We start from the raw sequence: 18,255 nt of genomic DNA on the forward strand, positions 1-18,255 counted from the left end.
AACTTTATGCCAATTGTCCCAATTCATACATCTGCAGTTAATGTGAATTAGTCATACTGAAAGAAGTATTGAGACCTAAGTAGTTAAGGAGCCATCCTATGGCCTTTATGGTCTGAGGGCCCATATGATGTTTCTGATTCCCAGATCTGAGATTGGAGACAGTGACTGTTCGCGTCCGTGACATTCCTTTAGTCACACGTGTCTCCTGGGTGGTGCTAAAGAACAGTCACTTCGAAGCAAACACCTGAAGTTACGGCAGCCAGTTAATCCTGGTGATCTCCTGGCTATATCACATCGCACCAAATTATATTAAATTATCACATCGCACCAAATTACTTGATATTCGATGCAAAGGACAGAGGAACATATAAGGTGGCAGCTTGGAGAAAGGAATACAATCCTGACTTGTGTTTTGTGACCACCAATGAGGAAACACTGCCAGTGAAAACCTCTCGACAGGTATTAGCAGATTTCCCCCATAGCCAGCACTGCCTAATCCTGATTGAAATTGGCACAAGTATACCTCTGGTGTCATCTTTTCCCCACCCAAGGTGGAATTTCAAGAAGGCGAAATGGGATGTTTTTACTGAAAATCTAGACAAATGCTTGGGCTGTATCTCCCCCAAATCCAACAATTATGAGAGAGAGGCACATTTATATGGGCGGCAAGAAAGGCTATTCCTAGAGGATACCGCAAGCAATATATTCTGGGGTGGAATGATACCTGCGAGAATCTGTATCAATAATTTTTTAAAAATGGACACCATGATATCGCAGGTGACTTGTTACATAGCCTTGATACAGCACGACAAGAGAAATGGATGGAAACCGTTGAATCGCTCAATTTTAAAACGTCTAGTAGAGAAGCATGGTCATTGCTATGGAAATTAGGGGAAGCAAGAAGAAAATAAATGATAAGACACACATCTCAGCCAATAAGATCATGGCACATATATTGTCTACATCTAGAGCTACAAGGGACAAAGTCCATACAAGACAAATTAGACAAAAACTTAGTGCTCTCAAAACTACTTGTCCTGAGCAATCTGAATATTCACGCCCTTTCCCCCCATTTGAAATTACAAATGCACTCAAGGACATAAAAGCTGGCAAGGCACCTGGACATGATGGTATACATCCTGAATTCCTCCTGCGCTGTGGAAAATATGCAAAAAGGTGGTTGGCAGAATTCTTTTCGGATATTATGGAAACAGGTATAATACCACACAAGATGAAGCAAGCAAAAATCATCGCAATACTCAAACCGGGAAAAATAAATGACCAACCAAAGCACTACCGACCAATCTCACTGCTAAGCACTGTCTATAAGCTTCTCGAAAGGCTTCTGCATAATAGAATTAGCCAGAAGATACTCCAGATAATTCCAGTGGAACAAGCTGGATTTCGCCCCGCACGAAGTTGCGCTGATCAAGTGCTTTCACTAACAACCTATATAGAAGCAGGATACCAGAAGAAGCAAAAAGTGTCAGTTGCCTTCATAGATTTAAGTGCAGCATATGGTACAGTGTGGAGATGTAGACTACTTTATAAATTAATACAAGTAACCTCATGCCGAAAAGCTACCCGACTTATTGATAATATGCTTGCTGGAAGAACTTTCTCTGTGACTATAGGAGAGGATACCAGCGTCCCTAAAATTTTAAACAGTGGACTGCCACAAGGCTCAGTTCTTGCACCTCTCCTTTTCAATCTATGCATAGCTGACATACCACACACAAAGTCTAGGAAGTTTGGCTACGCAGATGATTGGGCTATAACCACACAACATAAATCCTTTGAGACAACTGAAGATGTCCTCACTTCTGATCTAGACATACTGGATAAATATTTTCGTAAGTGGAGGTTACAGCCCAGTCCAACAAAGACGGAAGTAACATGCTTCCACCTTTGTAATAGATCAGCAGGCAGAGAGCTCAACTTTCAATTTAAGGGAAACCGGCTCAATCATAACATGCATCCCAAATATCTTGGGGTCACACTGGATAGGACACTTTCTTATAAAGAACACCTGATGAAGACTGCTGCCAAACTGAGAAGTAGAAATAAAATTCTACACAAATTATGCGGCACTAGCTGGGGCTCGACAGTGGATACTCTGAGGACGACCGCACTCAGTCTGGTTTACTCAGCAGCAGAGTACTGTGCCCCAGTGTGGCTTAATAGTCCATACACGAGAAAGATCGATACACAACTGCATGAGTCAATACGCATCATTAGTGGGATGATACGACCTATTCCCACATACTGGCTGGCTGTTTTGAGCCACATACCACCTCCGGATGCAAGACGAAAGAGTGCCCTTCTTCAAGAATATCGGAAGATTATTGACAATCTCCAGCTACCAATATTAAATGACGTAACCTATTTGGAGTGAAACAGGCTAAGATCGAGACATCCAGCCATTTCTACCGCTAAAATTCTTTTAGAAGATGATTTTAATATCCATAATACGTGGAAACAACATTGGCTAGGAAACTGTCCTCCACAATGCCGAAGCTTGTCCTGCATCTTGGAAAAAACACCTGGATTTGACCAGCCCCATGCGATACGGACAGCCTTGAACTGAATTCACACGGGTCATGGTAGATGCGCAGATGCTCTTTATAAATGGGGCAAAATAACATAATCAGATTGTGATTGTGGGGCTGAAAAACAAACTATCCAACACATAGTGACAGAGTGTCAAAACCAAGCTACAGTGGAGACTTTGCTGATTTCCTGGCTGTTACAACTGAAGCAAAAAACTATATCTGTAACCTAGACATACGTTTGTGATCTTCCTGTCTATATTTTATATTTCATATTTATTATGCTCTATGTTTTTATTGTAACGTGATGTGAATGTGCCATACTATCGATGAATAAATGAATGAATGAGGAAGGTCTGAGGGGCCAGATGATGATTCTTATTCCCAGATCTGAGACTGGAGACAGTGCTCCGACCTCAGATGTTGGAATCTGCACTCTAACCCCCAGCCCCCTTGTAGCTGGCACAGAAAGAATCTGGCTGGTTGCCTCTCCGAGGCTGGGAATTTAACCTGAGGATGAGGAAAGGGGACATTTCGGTAGGTGGGGCGAGGAGGAGACTGGAGAGGCCAGGACCATGAGCTATGCTGGGGCCTCTCCAACCTCCTCCCCCCTCCCTCCAAAGCGCCCCAGCTATATGGACAAAAAAGCCCATCTAGCAAAAATGTAGAGTGGGAGGACGGGGAAGCAAAGATTACCTCTGCTGCTCCTCCCGCTCTGGATTGGATGACCCTAAACCTCCAAATTTGGAGGCTTAGGATCATCATGATAGCATTACACCCTAAGATGGTTGGTCTGTGATAGTTTACTTTGTTTGAAAGCTGTCCCTCTGCAAACAGCTAAGACTTATACTCTAGATGTTTGACTTGGGTAACAATTGTGTCTCTATTATGTCACCTGATTTATGACAAAATAATCTTTATCATTTGGCAGAAGAGCAGCTTACCAAAGTGTTATGTGTACACCTTGGCAAGTTGCCACTTTAGAAATCATTGTCTATATCCACTCTGTGATGACTGAGGATTTTGTATTGTGCCCCAGGTTATCTGGTAGTATTGCCCTCTCTTTAGGGCATCAAGATGTTTGGTCACAAGGGTAGACTGTCAAAAGCAAAGCAGTGAAAGAAAATAAGAAGCTCAGTCATGTGGGAACACCATAGTGCACCCAAAATGGGCAGGGACACCATAGTGCACCCAAAATGGGCAGGGACACCATAGTGCACCCAAAATGGGCAGGGACACCATAGTGCACCCAAAATGGGCAGGGACACCATAGTGCACCCAAAATGGGTGGATATTTTAGGCAAGCCTGTGAATAATGTTCATCTATAAAACCCACACACACTCCCTGGCAAAAATGTTGGATGATGGAGGAACCTTTTCAGCTCTGCTAGCATGTAATTAATGTTTAATAAATTAGACCTTTTGCTGTTCCCTGGAGGCTGTTGTCCTCCCTCCACCCCCATCAGGTAGATGAAGTCATCAGCTGCAGTGCAATCTGGGCTTCCTCTGGAGAAATTCTACCACATTTCTTTTAACTATAATAAGAACCTATTGGATATTTAATACATAGAGAAACTTTAATTTCCTAGTCCTGATTGTATTTTAGAGTATAAATCATGAAAACAGGAACTGAGTATAAATATGATACTCTGGCTTCCTGAGAAGGCAGTCAGCTTAGAACTATACAGATGCAAGGCATATACCTCACTGACTCACTAAGTGAACTTATCTGCAACTTAATAAGGGCAGCTCATATTCTGTCCCTACTAAAGCCTTAATTGCAGGTTGTTCGTAGTCAGTAAGTCATTTGACATCCATTTTTTTTACTACTAAAATCCATTTGACTCTTACCTGCTTGGCGAAAACGTTACACATCTTTTTGTGTTATCTTCACCATTATCATAGTGTGCTGACAAAATCCTGTGGCATGCAGATAGAAAGGAAACGGTTTAGATTCTTTTCAAACCAAATACAAACGGTGGTTGGTTTAACTCTGCTTGCCATCCACTGGTAGCAGGTGCAAATTAGCTAATTGTGGAGGGTTACAGTTCATGTGACCCTCCTCTCTTGCTTGCTTCATCATCTCCACTCTTGTGCACTCCTGACACCTTAATCTCTCTACAGTTTAGCCTTCCACCACCTTGTGAGCACGGGATTGAAGGTGAATTCTATTTCTAGAATCCAAACCACCACCATATAGCTTAAGGTGTATAATTTCAGCAACACCAGGGGTATGTATATATAGGCCCACCTGGGCATGGGCCCCGGATCTTTTTTGAGCTGTGCCCCAGATATTTTGAGCTGTCCTAATTGCCATTTATTTTACATGTTCCCATTGATTTGCATTGGAAAACAGAAACGGCCATAACTTTTTTAGTTTGTATGATAAATATGTTAAATTTGGAGACCTAGTAGCCCCCATGGAGCTGATTGCACCTGCCCAATTTCAGGCAGTTAGGCCCAGTGGTTTTTGTGTTAGTCACAGGTAAAATTTCCTATTTTCAAGAAAATATGTCAAAGGAAAGACCTATAATTTTTTTTGGTGCTTCCACATAAATTCATGGAATTTGGGGACCTAGCAGGCCCTGTGGAGCTGACTGAACCCACCAAATTTCAGACAGTGGTTTTTGCGCTAGCCGTGCATAAAGTTTCCTTTTCTCAAAGACTAAAACAAAAAGTAAAAACTGTCAAGCCACCCAGGAGATTAGAGATCCTAATCAGAAGGTGTTTAAGGTAACCATTAGGGGGTCACTATCCCTAATCTCTGGTGAAGCATAAAGACACATTTTTCCAAACCTTGACTCAGGTTTGGTGCTGAGCTGAAATGGTCTGACTACAAATTGTATGTATGTAATCTATACATGCACGCAAGCATACCACATGCACACACACCACGCTTGCACACATATATATTAGATGTGCGCTTAGACTCAGATATATTGCACAAATTTGTGTTATGGGCCTGTGCCCCAGGTCTTTTAAGAACCTAGCAATGCCCCTGAGTGACACCAATATGCCACGAATCCATTTTTCTTGCTTGTCATGGTATATTTACAAATGCTTCTCGAGATGTGTGACTGTATTTTTTTTTATTTATTGGATTTATTAGCCGCCCATCTGGCCGGCTACCCGGCCACTCTAGGCAGCGTACAATACAAATAACACAAAATACAACAAATTTACATAATCAGCTGAACAAAACAACATTGCTCTAAAACAACAACAACCGTAACCCACCCCAAATGCCTGCCTGAACAGCCAGGTTTTCAAAATCCGGTGGAAGCTCATCAAAGAGGGGGCATGGCGGAAGTCACTAGGGAGGGAATTCCGCAGAGTGAGGACCACCACAGAAAAGGCCCTCTCCCTAGTCCTCACCAGCCTAGCTGTCCTGGGTGATGGGACAGACAGAAGGCCTTCTGAGGCCAATCTCGTTGAGCGGCATCCCTGGTGTTGGAGGCACTCCTTAAGATAGATTGGGCCGGAACCATATAGGGGTTTAAAGGTCAATGCCAACACCTTGAATTGGGCCCAGAAAATAACTGATGTTGTGCAACTCCTTCAGCACTGGAGTGATGTGGTCTTGCTGACAGCTGCCTTTAATCAGGCAGGCTGCTGCATTGTGCACCAGCTGCAATAGCAGCTTATAGCTTAAATGAACCTTCCCCAACCTGGTAGTCCAAAACATCTGGATGACACAATTCCCATCAGCCCCAGCCAGCATGATCAGTGATTGGGGATGATGGGAATTGGTCCATAACTTGAAGGGTGCCAGGTTGGGGAAGGCTGTCTTACACCAACCCACTTTGGCTAGTAGTTGCCATCCATGTTGGGTGTCGGTGTAGGTGGGCAATTCCATAAACCATGTTAGTTTGTTGCAGCAAACCCAACAAAGAATCTTACACCTTTAAGACTAACCACTTATTGTGGTATAAGCTTTCATGGGCCAGAGAGCCCGTTTTATAAGCTGCATGAGATGATACTTAAGTAGATGTGGCTTTCCCTGGTCAGTGGGCAAGCTGCAGCTAGCATGGCATTACAGCCATGCTAAGGAATTTAGCACAATCCTATGTATGTTAAGCAGAAAAATGTCCTACAACCCCCAGCATTCCCCAGCCAGCATGTAGGACTTTTTTCTGTCTAACATGCATAGGATTGCACCCTTAGTCTTTATGTATAGCAGGACGTTGCCCCCCATCCCCCCTTGCCAACTTAGGCTCAACTTCAGTGGTGATTGCTATTCTCAGGGGCTGCTTGCAGCTAGGATTTTTGCTAGTCTCCTGTTATACTCTTAGCTTGTTATATGCCCTACCAATGCAACAGTAGGGATATTTTTGGCTCATACAAGAGTTTGTGTGAATTATAGAGAAACTGGAGAGGGAGAAAGCAGCTTATTTATGGTCTACTTTATTCCTGAAGTTCTCACTGCCTTGATTATAATCATTCTGCCCAATGAAAGGCTTGCAGGACTAGATTGAATTCAATAAATTAAAAACATGCCTATCTCATGAGCCCCCTATGGAGGGCTTAATTAAAATCTACTCAGAATTTAAAATTGAGAAGGCTCTGGGTCAGGAGACATAATGAGCTAAATCTTAAGGCTAGGCCAGGAGAAGGCAGCATGACATGATGCCAATTACCATTTGTTTGGGAGAGGAGGAACATTATGTACTTTGGAAAATAATCCCAATGAGACCAAGTACTGGGGACTGCCAGTGGTCCTGTACAAAGTGGTATATGGCCCTTTTTTCTGGCTGGGTAATTTGATGGGGGTTTGTTTTTGTTGTTTACTTTCCTACTGTTTGGGCTTTCTGACTGCCTATTTCTAAAGAAGGAATTATGAAAGGAAATCTACTGCAGAACAGTCCTTTTTTGTTTCTTTAGTCTGTTGTTAGAAACTTATCTGGATGTGGAGCAGTATACAACTGTTGTAAATTAAATACATACATACATAGATGAAAACACAACAGCTGCAAAGTTCAGCTAGGGCGTTGCAATTCTAGAATGGCTTGATGAAATATTTGACAAGAGTACATGCGAAAACCTGCTGTTGGGTGTCTGCCTGACAACACCATTATTCCCTCTTATTTCCAATTCACATTTTTGTGTGTTCGTGTGAGCATAGTCAAAACCGCACCACCCACTCACAAGAGGAAAGGTATTGGCAGACTCAGGGTAACCTCGAGGTTTTCAAAACTACAAAAAATCTGTAGTTGGAAAGAGGGAAAGACCTGAAACAGCCCTGTAAGGACTCAGCAGCTATGGAATGCTGATTGAGAGGAAAAAACTGACAACAGCATGGGAGGGGGAATGCAATGGAGTGGCTGGAAAGAAGAAGAGACATATAGATATTAAAAGGGTAGAGAGAACCAGCTTATTGTCTGGATATGTAACTTCCTGGTTCAAACTGAGGTTATTTTTAAATTCTGCAGGTACAAAGTGAGAGCTGCCCATAGAAATCAGCATAGAAAGCTAAGATTTTAATGTAGCTGGGACTCGGCACAAATATGTTCACCCCACAAAACCCCAGAATGGAGGGAGGAACCTGCAGAAACCACCCGATGCAGACTGAGCATGCTCAATAGGCAAGGAATGCTGACTGCTGAGGGTGGATAAGAAAAACTAGGGGAAGGAATGGGATGGAGTGGCTGGAACCCTAAATAGAAGCACTCCACAGTGCAGCATTTTGTTGCAGCGCCCCACTTGTGGGCCTTGTTCTTGCATTCCTTTATTTATCTGATGTCTGTCTCTATTGTAACGGGTAGTATTTGAAATAGATAGGAGTATCTAAGGCCCATGTGCTGCCCTTTGGTTTTTGGAGTGATACTTGCTGCTTTCTTTCTAATGGCTTATTAAGCATTTTTGAGCGTAACACAAATTATTATCTGAGGTTAGTGAAACAGGTAAATAATTAAAAGTTCATCTGTGCATGTGATAGTGTTCGAGGGAGAACTTTCTCTGTCTCAAAAAGAATCTTCATTGGACAAAGAGCACAATATGTTTAACTTGTTAGCCACCCATCTTTACTACTTGGAAATAGCATAAACCATTGCACAGCTTCATAGATTGCTTCACATTTAATATGAATGGAAACCCTTTAAGCAGATACTGATATGCATGTAAGAACCATATAGGTGTAACTTAAAGAATGCACAAGTCATTACTGTATTCCAAAGAGGAACTTAAATGATATGCATAGTTTAATTTTGTTTTTAATTAAAACACTGAGTTTCTTTGGCTACATCCTCATATCCGGAAATATTTAATTCTTTGTGTGACACAACTGAACAAGTTCCTCTCTTTTGATATTCAGGAAATTGGCAGCTAGTGACATGCTAGTGAAAAGCTATAATATACTACTTTTGTTGTTTGATTTCATTTATTGATCAAATCAGTAAAACAAACTGATATTCTGTGTTCTTATTTTGAAATAATTTCCTAATAACGAGCCAGGTAGAGCACACAATGAGCTAAAAAAAAAATTGAAGACCACTGAAACTGTATAGTAGAGCAGAGGTAGGTTATGGGTGTGGTACATTCCAGAACACAGTAGTAACATCTTCTCTTTTTTACCCCTATATGTTCAGCAACTATGTGAAGGAATATTACATCTACTGGACAAAGATATAAAAACATCATGTAGAGTCACTTGTCTGGAAGCTCTTCGCATTCTCTCAAGAGACAAGAAAGTCTTAGTTCCTGTAACAACGAAGAAAAACATGCAGATCTTGATGAAGCTGGCAAAGCTGGACACTGTGGAGGATCCTTTGGAGGATGTGACTGATTTCCCTGTCATAGTGGAAGCTTTAAAATGCCTCTGTAACATTGTGTTTAATAGTCCAGCCGCACAGAAACTTAGTCTGGAACTGAACCTGGCAGCTATGCTTTGCAATCTCCTGAAAAAATGCAAGGATCAACAGTTTGTCGAAGACATTAAATGCTTTGACTTACGCCTCCTCTTCCTCCTTTCCCTTCTGCACACAGATATCAGGTCTCAGTTGCGTTATGATCTCCAGGGATTGCCATTGTTGACTCAGGCCTTGGAAAGTGCATTTAGCATAAGGTGGACAGATAAATACATCACAGCTGAAGACCAAGAAATGTCACCCTTGTCGCTGCAAGAGACGGATTGTGCCATCGAAGCACTGAAAGCTCTCTTTAATGTTACTCTTGACAGCTGGAATGTACACAGTGAGGTAAGCCTTGAGCTGAAATATTCTGACTAGGTTCATTTCTCTCCCAAAGGTTTGCAGTTGAGACTCCATGTCTTTATATCCCAGCTAGAGCACATGTGAACCAGTGTTAGAAGTGTTGTGCTTGAGAGTCGTTTCCCAAGCAAATGCTGCATGAGTTCCAAAAGGAGGGTGATCTGTGCATCTCAACTTGAACTTAGAAGAGTGCTTCAAAGCTATAATGGGCTACCCGGCTTTTAGAATCATGCTCAAGTACAGGGTAATAGGTCCTATGCTGTAGCTACATAATGATGCTCTTGTTGTATGGAAGAATCCATTTTATGTCCCTCTTAGTTGATCTGAAATTTGGAGGCAGATCTTCTGTTTGAGAAGGACTCTGTTTTAAGCAGTGGTCTTGACCCTCCCATTCCTGCCACCAACAAATCTAGTAATATGTAAGACCCCAGCCTATCGCTTTGCATGGTATGCTTGTGCTGCTGTTTGGATACTGACATGAAAACAGTGCAGAAGAGCAATACTTTACTCTTCAAAAAACTACTGCTGTTTGAGAGTGTAAGTGAAAACACATCTTATGCAGTCGTTTCCAATCAAGCGATAGTTGTATGTAGACATTTCCAGTAAATATTCCCCATGGCTCCTTATTAAATAAACTTTGTTTTAAATATTTAATCTAAACAGAACACTAATTATAGGTGGTGAATAATTAGGCGATATTAAAATATAATTTTTCCAGAATGGAAAAATGGGTCTACAGAAATTAGACCTATAATGGAGAAACTTAATTCAAGCTTGATTTCTGTAGTAATTTGCAGTAGGTAAGAATTCTCCGTAAGAATGTTTAAGGAGTGTATTATAATGTTGCATTAAGGGGAGAAAGGAATATTGAAGCTAGTAATTCTGGGCATATTTTTCACATTTCCAGCACTTAATGTACTTCTAGAGAAGCCTTGAGTGCTAACGTACAGTGGGTGTGTTTTGGCAACTGTAGGCCCTAAAGAGCTTTGCATCCAAAAGAAAAGTGTACATCCAAAAGAAAAAAAGTGGGGCAAAATAAATGAAATTAAGAGAAGATTGCTTCCAATTGGCATACATTTGCTGCTTGCCTGTTCTGCTGCACTTTCTTGTTTAGGCTCTTGACAGAGAGGAGGGCATGGGTGCTGTGGGGAGCGGTGAGACTGAATGGTGGATGAATTTCCTAAGGACGTAAGCAAAATAGCTTGGAATGTGGAGGGGAGGGCAGGCAAATGATTGATTGGACACCAATAGTGAAAGATTGTCAGCCAAGACTGTACCACTTTTGACTGTAGGTGGGGACTGCACCTTGGAATATCACCTTTAATAAGTAGGGTAAAGGATTCCACTACAGTGAAGTTGAGTCTTCTGAGATTGCTCTCTCACAAAAAAGCAGGATTAAATTGAGAGAATACTTTGCAGTTTGAATGAACAGAGTATGTACAAAGCATTGAATTTGGATACTGATAGCCTTATCCACAAATCATTTAAGCCTGCATATTTGAATATTTTTCACGGGCAAGCTGGCAGGACTCAGCCCCACATCTGTAGGCCAGAGGAAGTGCTAGGACCAAGGCCAATCGCAGTCCCCAAACGTAACTGCTCCTCCTACCAGCATGATGTCCCAGGAATTCCAGGCAAAGTGAGCCAACACCAGAACTTCATGAAAACTACAAGTCCAGCTCCCTTGGCAGGGCAGGTGGGGGATGGAACCTGCCTCTAGCAAGCCTCCTTGGAAATAAATAGTGCCAGCCAGTCAGGCAGTACCTGGTTCAAAAGCAACTAGAGGGACTAAGGGTGCAACCCTATGCATGTTCAGACAGAAACAACTCCCAGCCTTGGCTATCTGGGGAATGCTGGGAGTTGTAGGACTTTTTTTCTGTCTAAACATGCGTAAGATTGCACCCTAAGGCACTTTTAACAAAAAGGCCAGTCCAGGGGCTTGATCCTGATACATATAATCAGATGTTATTGTTTTTAAATCTTGTTTGACTTAGAAAAGACTACTAGGCCAGAGTGGCTTGGTCTCATATGAACAATAACAGAAGCCTTACTTCTGTTAGTGTTAGCTTGGAGCTAGACAAGTTCCACATCAATAAGGATTTTATAATGTGACATTATAAAATTTAATTTATAAATTAACTTAATTCCTGTTGTTCTGGTAACTTAGTCCTCATTTCTACCCTTGATAAAAATGTACCTCTTCATACTGTGTGTTTATACAGAATGACTCTCATGAATTTCGTTATATGACTGCCATTCTGCGTCACTGCTTATTAACTCTGGGCCCAACTGAAGACAAAACTGAAGAGTTGCACAGGTTGGTGAAATTATAGATCCATTAAAAAAAATAATGTTCTAGTTTGGCCTGGTGCTTGTCTGCTAGATCTAATACATCCTTGCTTGGAGTACTCTGCTATTCTCCCTTTTTTTTTTTAATTAAATGGGCCATCAGGAAAGTGTATTTTGGTTTCATTTCACTTTGAAGTTTATATGCTATGCTTACTGTTGAAACCTATGTAAGTATTGTGGATGTTTGTTCATGCAGTATTTCTAATAGCAACAACATAGCTGAGGACACACATTTTATATTTGTTGTATACAGACATGCTCAATAACTTCAAGAGATTAAATTTCTGTAGTTGTATTGTTTTCAGTAAGGAATTAGCATAGTGGTGGTTTAGGTCAGCCTTCCCCAACCTTGTGCCCTCCACATGTGTTGGACTACAACTCCCAGCATCCCCCAGCCAGCCATGGGGAAGGCTAGTTTAGATAATGGTCTTGTACGATTGTAGTTTTAAATTTGGCTGTTTGGTCGTCAAACACTTGTAAAATCTTTTTTTATATAAGTAAATGCAGGGTTGGTATGGAATTAACGGAACATTTTTTTTAAAAAATCAGGTAAATTGCATCAAATACAATACTGTTCCATGGAGGTAGCTCAGCTGCAAGTCCAAGTGTTCAGTAACCAAGTGATATACATGCATGTGTATACACAGAACTGAAGTAGAGTCCCCCTGCTGGGACAAGGGAGTACACTGAAAGCATCTAGAGCTGATACATTTATTTTTTAGCACTGGACACTTGTCTAAACTAGATCTTGGAATTAATATTCATCACTTTTGTTGTCTCAGAGTGGTGATTCTAAAGCATACACAAACTAGTTCCAGCGGATCTAACTAAATGTATGATTCTTAAGATAGAATGTCTTTTGGGAAAATGTTTTAATGAGCTCAGCAACCATGGGCTTTCTCCCCATTGCATATATTAGGGATGTTGAGGGCGCCCGATTTGGTCCGTAGATTTGCTGGACTGCTGGCGCCTGTGCACTCTGAGATGTGCCCTCCGAACTCCCCCAGCTCACTGGGCCCCAGTCCGCCCGCAGCTCGAGGCTTTCCCGGACCCGTTCGCCTCCGCACCGATCGCCATGTTTTTTAAAAACATGGTGATCGGCAGTATGTGCCCATAGACTTATATGCAGAATAGAGCCGTGAATCTTTCATATAAGTCTGTGTGTCCATAGATCATTCCAGTCTCCCCTTCCCATTCCAGGCCAGCTATGCGGGAGCAGCAGCTTGACAAGAGGAGAAAGGCAAGAGGCGTTTCCCTCTTGCCTTCCTCCTCCTGTCAGGCCGCTGCTTTCATGTAGCTGGCCCAGGATGGGGGTGGGGGGGAGACTGGAAAGATCTATGGACACATTGACTTATATGCAAGATTCACGTCTCTATTCTGCATATAAGGCTATGGGAACATACTGCCAGTCACCATGTTTTTAAAAAACATGGCGATTGGTGTGGAGGCGAACAGGTTCGGGAAAGCCTGGAGCCAGTCGCTGAGCACGGGAGGGCTCGACTTGGAGCCTGGGGGCTGGGCGGGCACTCAGAGAACCTGAATGGGGGCACACCCACACATCCCTACCATATATTAAAAGAAAGGTTAAATTTTTATTTCATTAACATCAGTTTATTTGTATGCTACTTTTCCATGGTAAAACCATGCTCAAAGTGAGAGTTACAGCAACATCAGAAAAAATTTACATAATAAAATCCAGCAAGTTTTCCAGATTATTCACGAACAATTACATTTGTATTTGTGTGAATACAAAAAGTGTAAATAGTCAAATGGGCTAAATATCTCACAATAAATATACATGAAGATTAAACAAAAAATCTAAATAACAGGAAAAAATCTTATCTAAAGCTGAGTGTTACCCAGCCACAAAACTTAAGACCCCACTCTAATGGTCTTTAGACACCTTCAACAACAGGAGCAACCTTTGTAGTCCATCAGGGCCCACCCAGGACAGGTAGAAATCAGCCAAAGAGAGGAACAGGGGCCAGGTCACATAGGACTCACAACTAGATCTGAGAAATTCCTGGAAACTGTCAAAAGCTTTCAGATCACAGTATCTACTGTGCCTTTGTGTTTAGCATTCAGATCTCTTTTTGCACGCTTGACTAACACGTGGCTTCCACTGCCTTGACAAAGTGGTGAAGGGCTCCCATGGGAGAACTGCCCTTAAGAATAATTAGATTTGCGGAGAAGGTGGGAACACAACATTTAAGGTACAGTAAGAATTACAGTGCCAAAGCCAGCAACTATAGCCAGTAGTCAGGTCATCTGTGTATGGGCACACATGCATGCCCTAGTGTTTTGGTCATCATACTCTGGGTCTGTATATGTATGGTGCTCCAAGTAAAGTCTGAAACTGCTATAAATAAATAGTGGCCTTTCATACCAGGTGCCATGCAGATGCGTAGGATGTAATTAATTACTGACATGTTTCCATTCTTCCCTGCCAAGATGTCAAAAACACTTGTGGGTTGGCCTTGGCATTAAAGGCTTAACCTGAAGTAAAACCTGCCAAAGGTGAGTTTCTTTATCTTGATGACACTTAGCTTTGTATGATCCCTTCTATTATTCAACTGCAGACCTACTGCTATGTTAGCAGTGTTTTATGACTAGTTTTAACTAAAGCCTATCTTGCTGCATTATTTCTGCCTCAAAACCCAGTTCTACAAAGCCATCTCTGGCTCACCATAACTTTACCTCTTTTTCCCTGCACCCTGTATTACTGTGCCATCCCTTACACCAGGGATTGGGGAACCTGTAGCTCTCCAGGTGATGTTGGACTCCAACCCCCATTGGCCCCAGCCAGCATCACCAGTGATATAGGATGATGGGAGTTTTAGTCCAGCCCCACTTGGAGGGCCACACGTTACCCATCCCTGACTTACACAATCCCCAGTGTGTTATTATCAAGCTCTGTTCTGCTCTCTCCCTTCATCTGCTCACAGCTGCCCACCTTAAGACCTGATTAAACATTACTTTTCTCCCCCCCCCCCCAGTGTGGTGATATCAGTAGCAGTCTTTGAGCTCATGCATTTAATCCCTGCTCCTCGCACTTCTGCACATAGACGGTAAGGTTCAAACCAGGAGGTCCCACAGTCATTTGAGCATAGGTTCTCTCCCTTGCCCTGGATATTGAAAACACACTGCCTTCTACACTCACAATGAGGAAAATTGAACATGAGCTTGGATGAAGTGCATGAGCATGAGGCCCATTCCTGATCTCATCTTGCTTAAAAGTGTAGGTGGGGAGTAACATCTGAACAGGCCCTGAGATATCAAACCCTTTAGGACTGTGTTCTGTACAGTATTAGCAAGTGGTTGCTGCTGTAGTAGTGTATAGATGTATATTGCACATGATTTAACATTTGGTCAACTGGGCACATTTTAGCTGTTTAAAAGTCCAGCTGTTTCTAAACTTAGTTTCACCTTGTCCCCATTTTCTGCCACCCTGAAACAGGTAGATCCGTTGACATATCCTGCAGAAGGCCGTGCTCTCTTTCTATGCAGCCAGAATCGCTTCAGGTCTTTTGCCTTCCATTTCAGTGTTATGGCTTGCTAAATTCACACTGTGAGGAAGGCTCATGGTGGCTATGGAAGAGCCAGACAACTGCATGTTCCTTAAAGGCTAACTAATTTCTTATGGCATATTAGAAAGAACAAACTGAACCTGCAACAGGTTGTTGCAGTGTGGAGTGCTCTTGTCCAGGATACCAGCCATGCCCTTTTCCAGGCTACTCTACTCCATTCTCTCCACACCCTCCATGGTTTTCTGTTTTCTTCCCACCCCTATTCCCCAAACAGACACTCAACATTCTGTGGCCACTGAGCATGCTCAGTCTTCATTAGTTCATGTTTGGGGGGTTTTTTCTTCTGCAAACCTTGAGGTTTCTTGAGGCCTGCTAATACTACCTTGTGCATCGATGGTACTGTTTTGGCTACATAAGGACCAGTACTCAAAATGAATTTGCCATTAGTATATAGCAAGGGTAGGTGACATAGTGCCCTTCAGCTGTTTTTGACTACAATTCCCATAAGCCCCAGCCAACATGGATAATGGATGTGATTATAGGAGTTTTAGTCCACAGCATCTGGAGGGCATTAGGTCGATCGTGTATCAATTTGCAGACTCCAGATATTTGTACTCACTGCATACCTCATGTAAGAAATAAGAGACATGGACATTTCAAGTCCATACTTGAAAGAAACATAGTTAAGTTTTATATCCGTTTTATGATAAATTTCTCCTTGCCATAGTTCTGAAGCAAAACAGCTTCCAGATAAATTTCCCTGTACGCTCAGTGCAACCAAAATGCAAACGTGCTGAATGGGGTGGACCTCTTGTCTGACTCAGCTTCATCTTGAATAATCTTTAGGGCACAATCATATGCATGTTTAGACAGAAAAAAGTCCTACAACTCCCAGCATTCCGCAGCCAGCATATTTAAAATGCATAGGATTGTGCCCTTAGACTCTCTGACACATAGCAAGTTCTCTCATCCAACTTTAGCCCACAGTTGAGTGTTAAGTATGGGCTTGGACACATCCAGGGGCTCTGGAATCTGCTTCAAAGTCCCAAGCTGTGGGACCCCAAAATCAAGTTTCTGTAACTAATATTCAGGTATAAAGTATGGCTTATGGGTATAATTCTTTTTTGTAGGAGAGGGGTGTTGATGAAAGAAAGTTAGGGATTTTTTATCATGGGGAAAATGTGTGGGGAATGGAATTTGGTCAACAAGGGGAGAGAGAGTTCTGTAGCAAGGATGCCTAATCTTATTTTATAGTGTTTATTTGTTTATTTTATATTTTTGTGTATTCATTTTTATTTTGTGTTTAATTCAATACACTGCTTTTGAAGGCCTTTGTGGTAGAAAAGCAGCCATAGTATATAATATTTTCAGGGGGGTTCTCTGCAACTAGTGCAGTTAGAAACTTGAAAATGATCACGTATGCCCAGGATGCTGAATTCAGCATAGTTTGCAAATTATCAGCCTTGACATTGATTGTATAGCATGGATGGAGGCTTATTCTGATGAGATATGTGGTATAGTCTTGTGCCCAGAAAAAAAAATGTGAGGGTGAGGCAGGGCCGATGATACACAACATGGTCAAGGTGGTATTAGCTATGTTTCATTACAAAAGACAATAACAATATCTGTTTGCAAATAAATAGTGCCTTTATAGAGCCAGGAGCATAATCTACACTTTGATCATGCAGCCCCTAACTACTTAGGGGAGCACCTGTGAAATTTAAGGTTTATATCCTTATAAGAAACCAAGAGAAATCATGCCCAGAGGGGGTTTTTTTTGGAAACAAGGGCTGGTACTTTATGTATTTTTAATTATTACATTTATATCCCCCCTCCTTTCCTCTTGCAAGGAACCCCAGGCAGCTTACATGGTCCCACTGCTCTCGATTTTTTATTCTCACAACGACCCTGTGACTAGTTTAGGCTGAGAGTCAGTGAGTGGCGCAAGGTCACCCAGTGAGCTTCATGGCCATGTGGGGACTAGAACCTGGGTCATCCAAGCCCAACACTCTTAACTACTATAACACGCTAGCTCTCTGGTTGGGACAGAGCAACATTTCTGCAGGATGTAGAAAATAAATGTGCTCTCTGTTTGGCAGAGTCTAAATACTCAAAAGCTGCAGAAAAATAAATACAATTGATGACCAATTCTGCCATTATTGTCCTATGTTAAGGTAAGTTGGCTGAATTGCATTCCACAGGTATAACCAGATATTTGGGACATGGGGGGTATGGCTTGTACTGAGAAAACGGTTCAACAGATTGATCTGAAACGGCGCAGTATAGGAGAGGTGGGTTTGAGGATGTTCCGTGCCAATGTTGAGGTAGAAAGGGCAAGAAATTGCTTATTTATAGGAGTTTAAAATTTGACGAGTACCCATGAGTAGTTCGACAGCTATTGTCTGTTTTTTTTCCCCCCATAGACTTGCATGGGGTTTAGTTTGTCAACTCTTATCATTCTTTGTGGATAGTATTGGTTCCCAGTTAGGTACTTGTAACATGGAATGATAGCTTCAGTTGTACGATAGCTTCAGTTGCATAGACTCCATTTGTGTATTCCAGCGAACAGACACATCTGGGACTTGGGTCCACCATTCTGCCACTGACAGCCATCCATCTCCAAGG

The 18,255-nt window shown here is 42.1% G+C and overlaps 1 protein-coding gene across 2 annotated transcripts in view; it reads left to right on the forward strand.

Annotated features, from left to right (window-relative positions):
* RIC8B (RIC8 guanine nucleotide exchange factor B) overlaps nt 1-18,255 on the forward strand; it is a 42,365-nt gene that overhangs the window by 4,467 nt on the left and 19,643 nt on the right. For both annotated transcript variants that reach the window (XM_084809676.1, XM_084809677.1), the window contains exons 3-4: nt 9,134-9,742; nt 11,977-12,071. In XM_084809676.1, the coding sequence (XP_084665802.1) occupies nt 9,134-9,742; nt 11,977-12,071 (704 nt within the window). The remainder of the gene's footprint in view (nt 1-9,133; nt 9,743-11,976; nt 12,072-18,255) is intronic.

The sequence above is a fragment of the Heloderma suspectum genome, chromosome 7 (assembly GCF_057233095.1).
Source record: "Heloderma suspectum isolate Gila_16-S chromosome 7, 16-S_ref, whole genome shotgun sequence".
Classification (NCBI taxonomy): Eukaryota; Metazoa; Chordata; class Lepidosauria; order Squamata; family Helodermatidae; genus Heloderma; species Heloderma suspectum.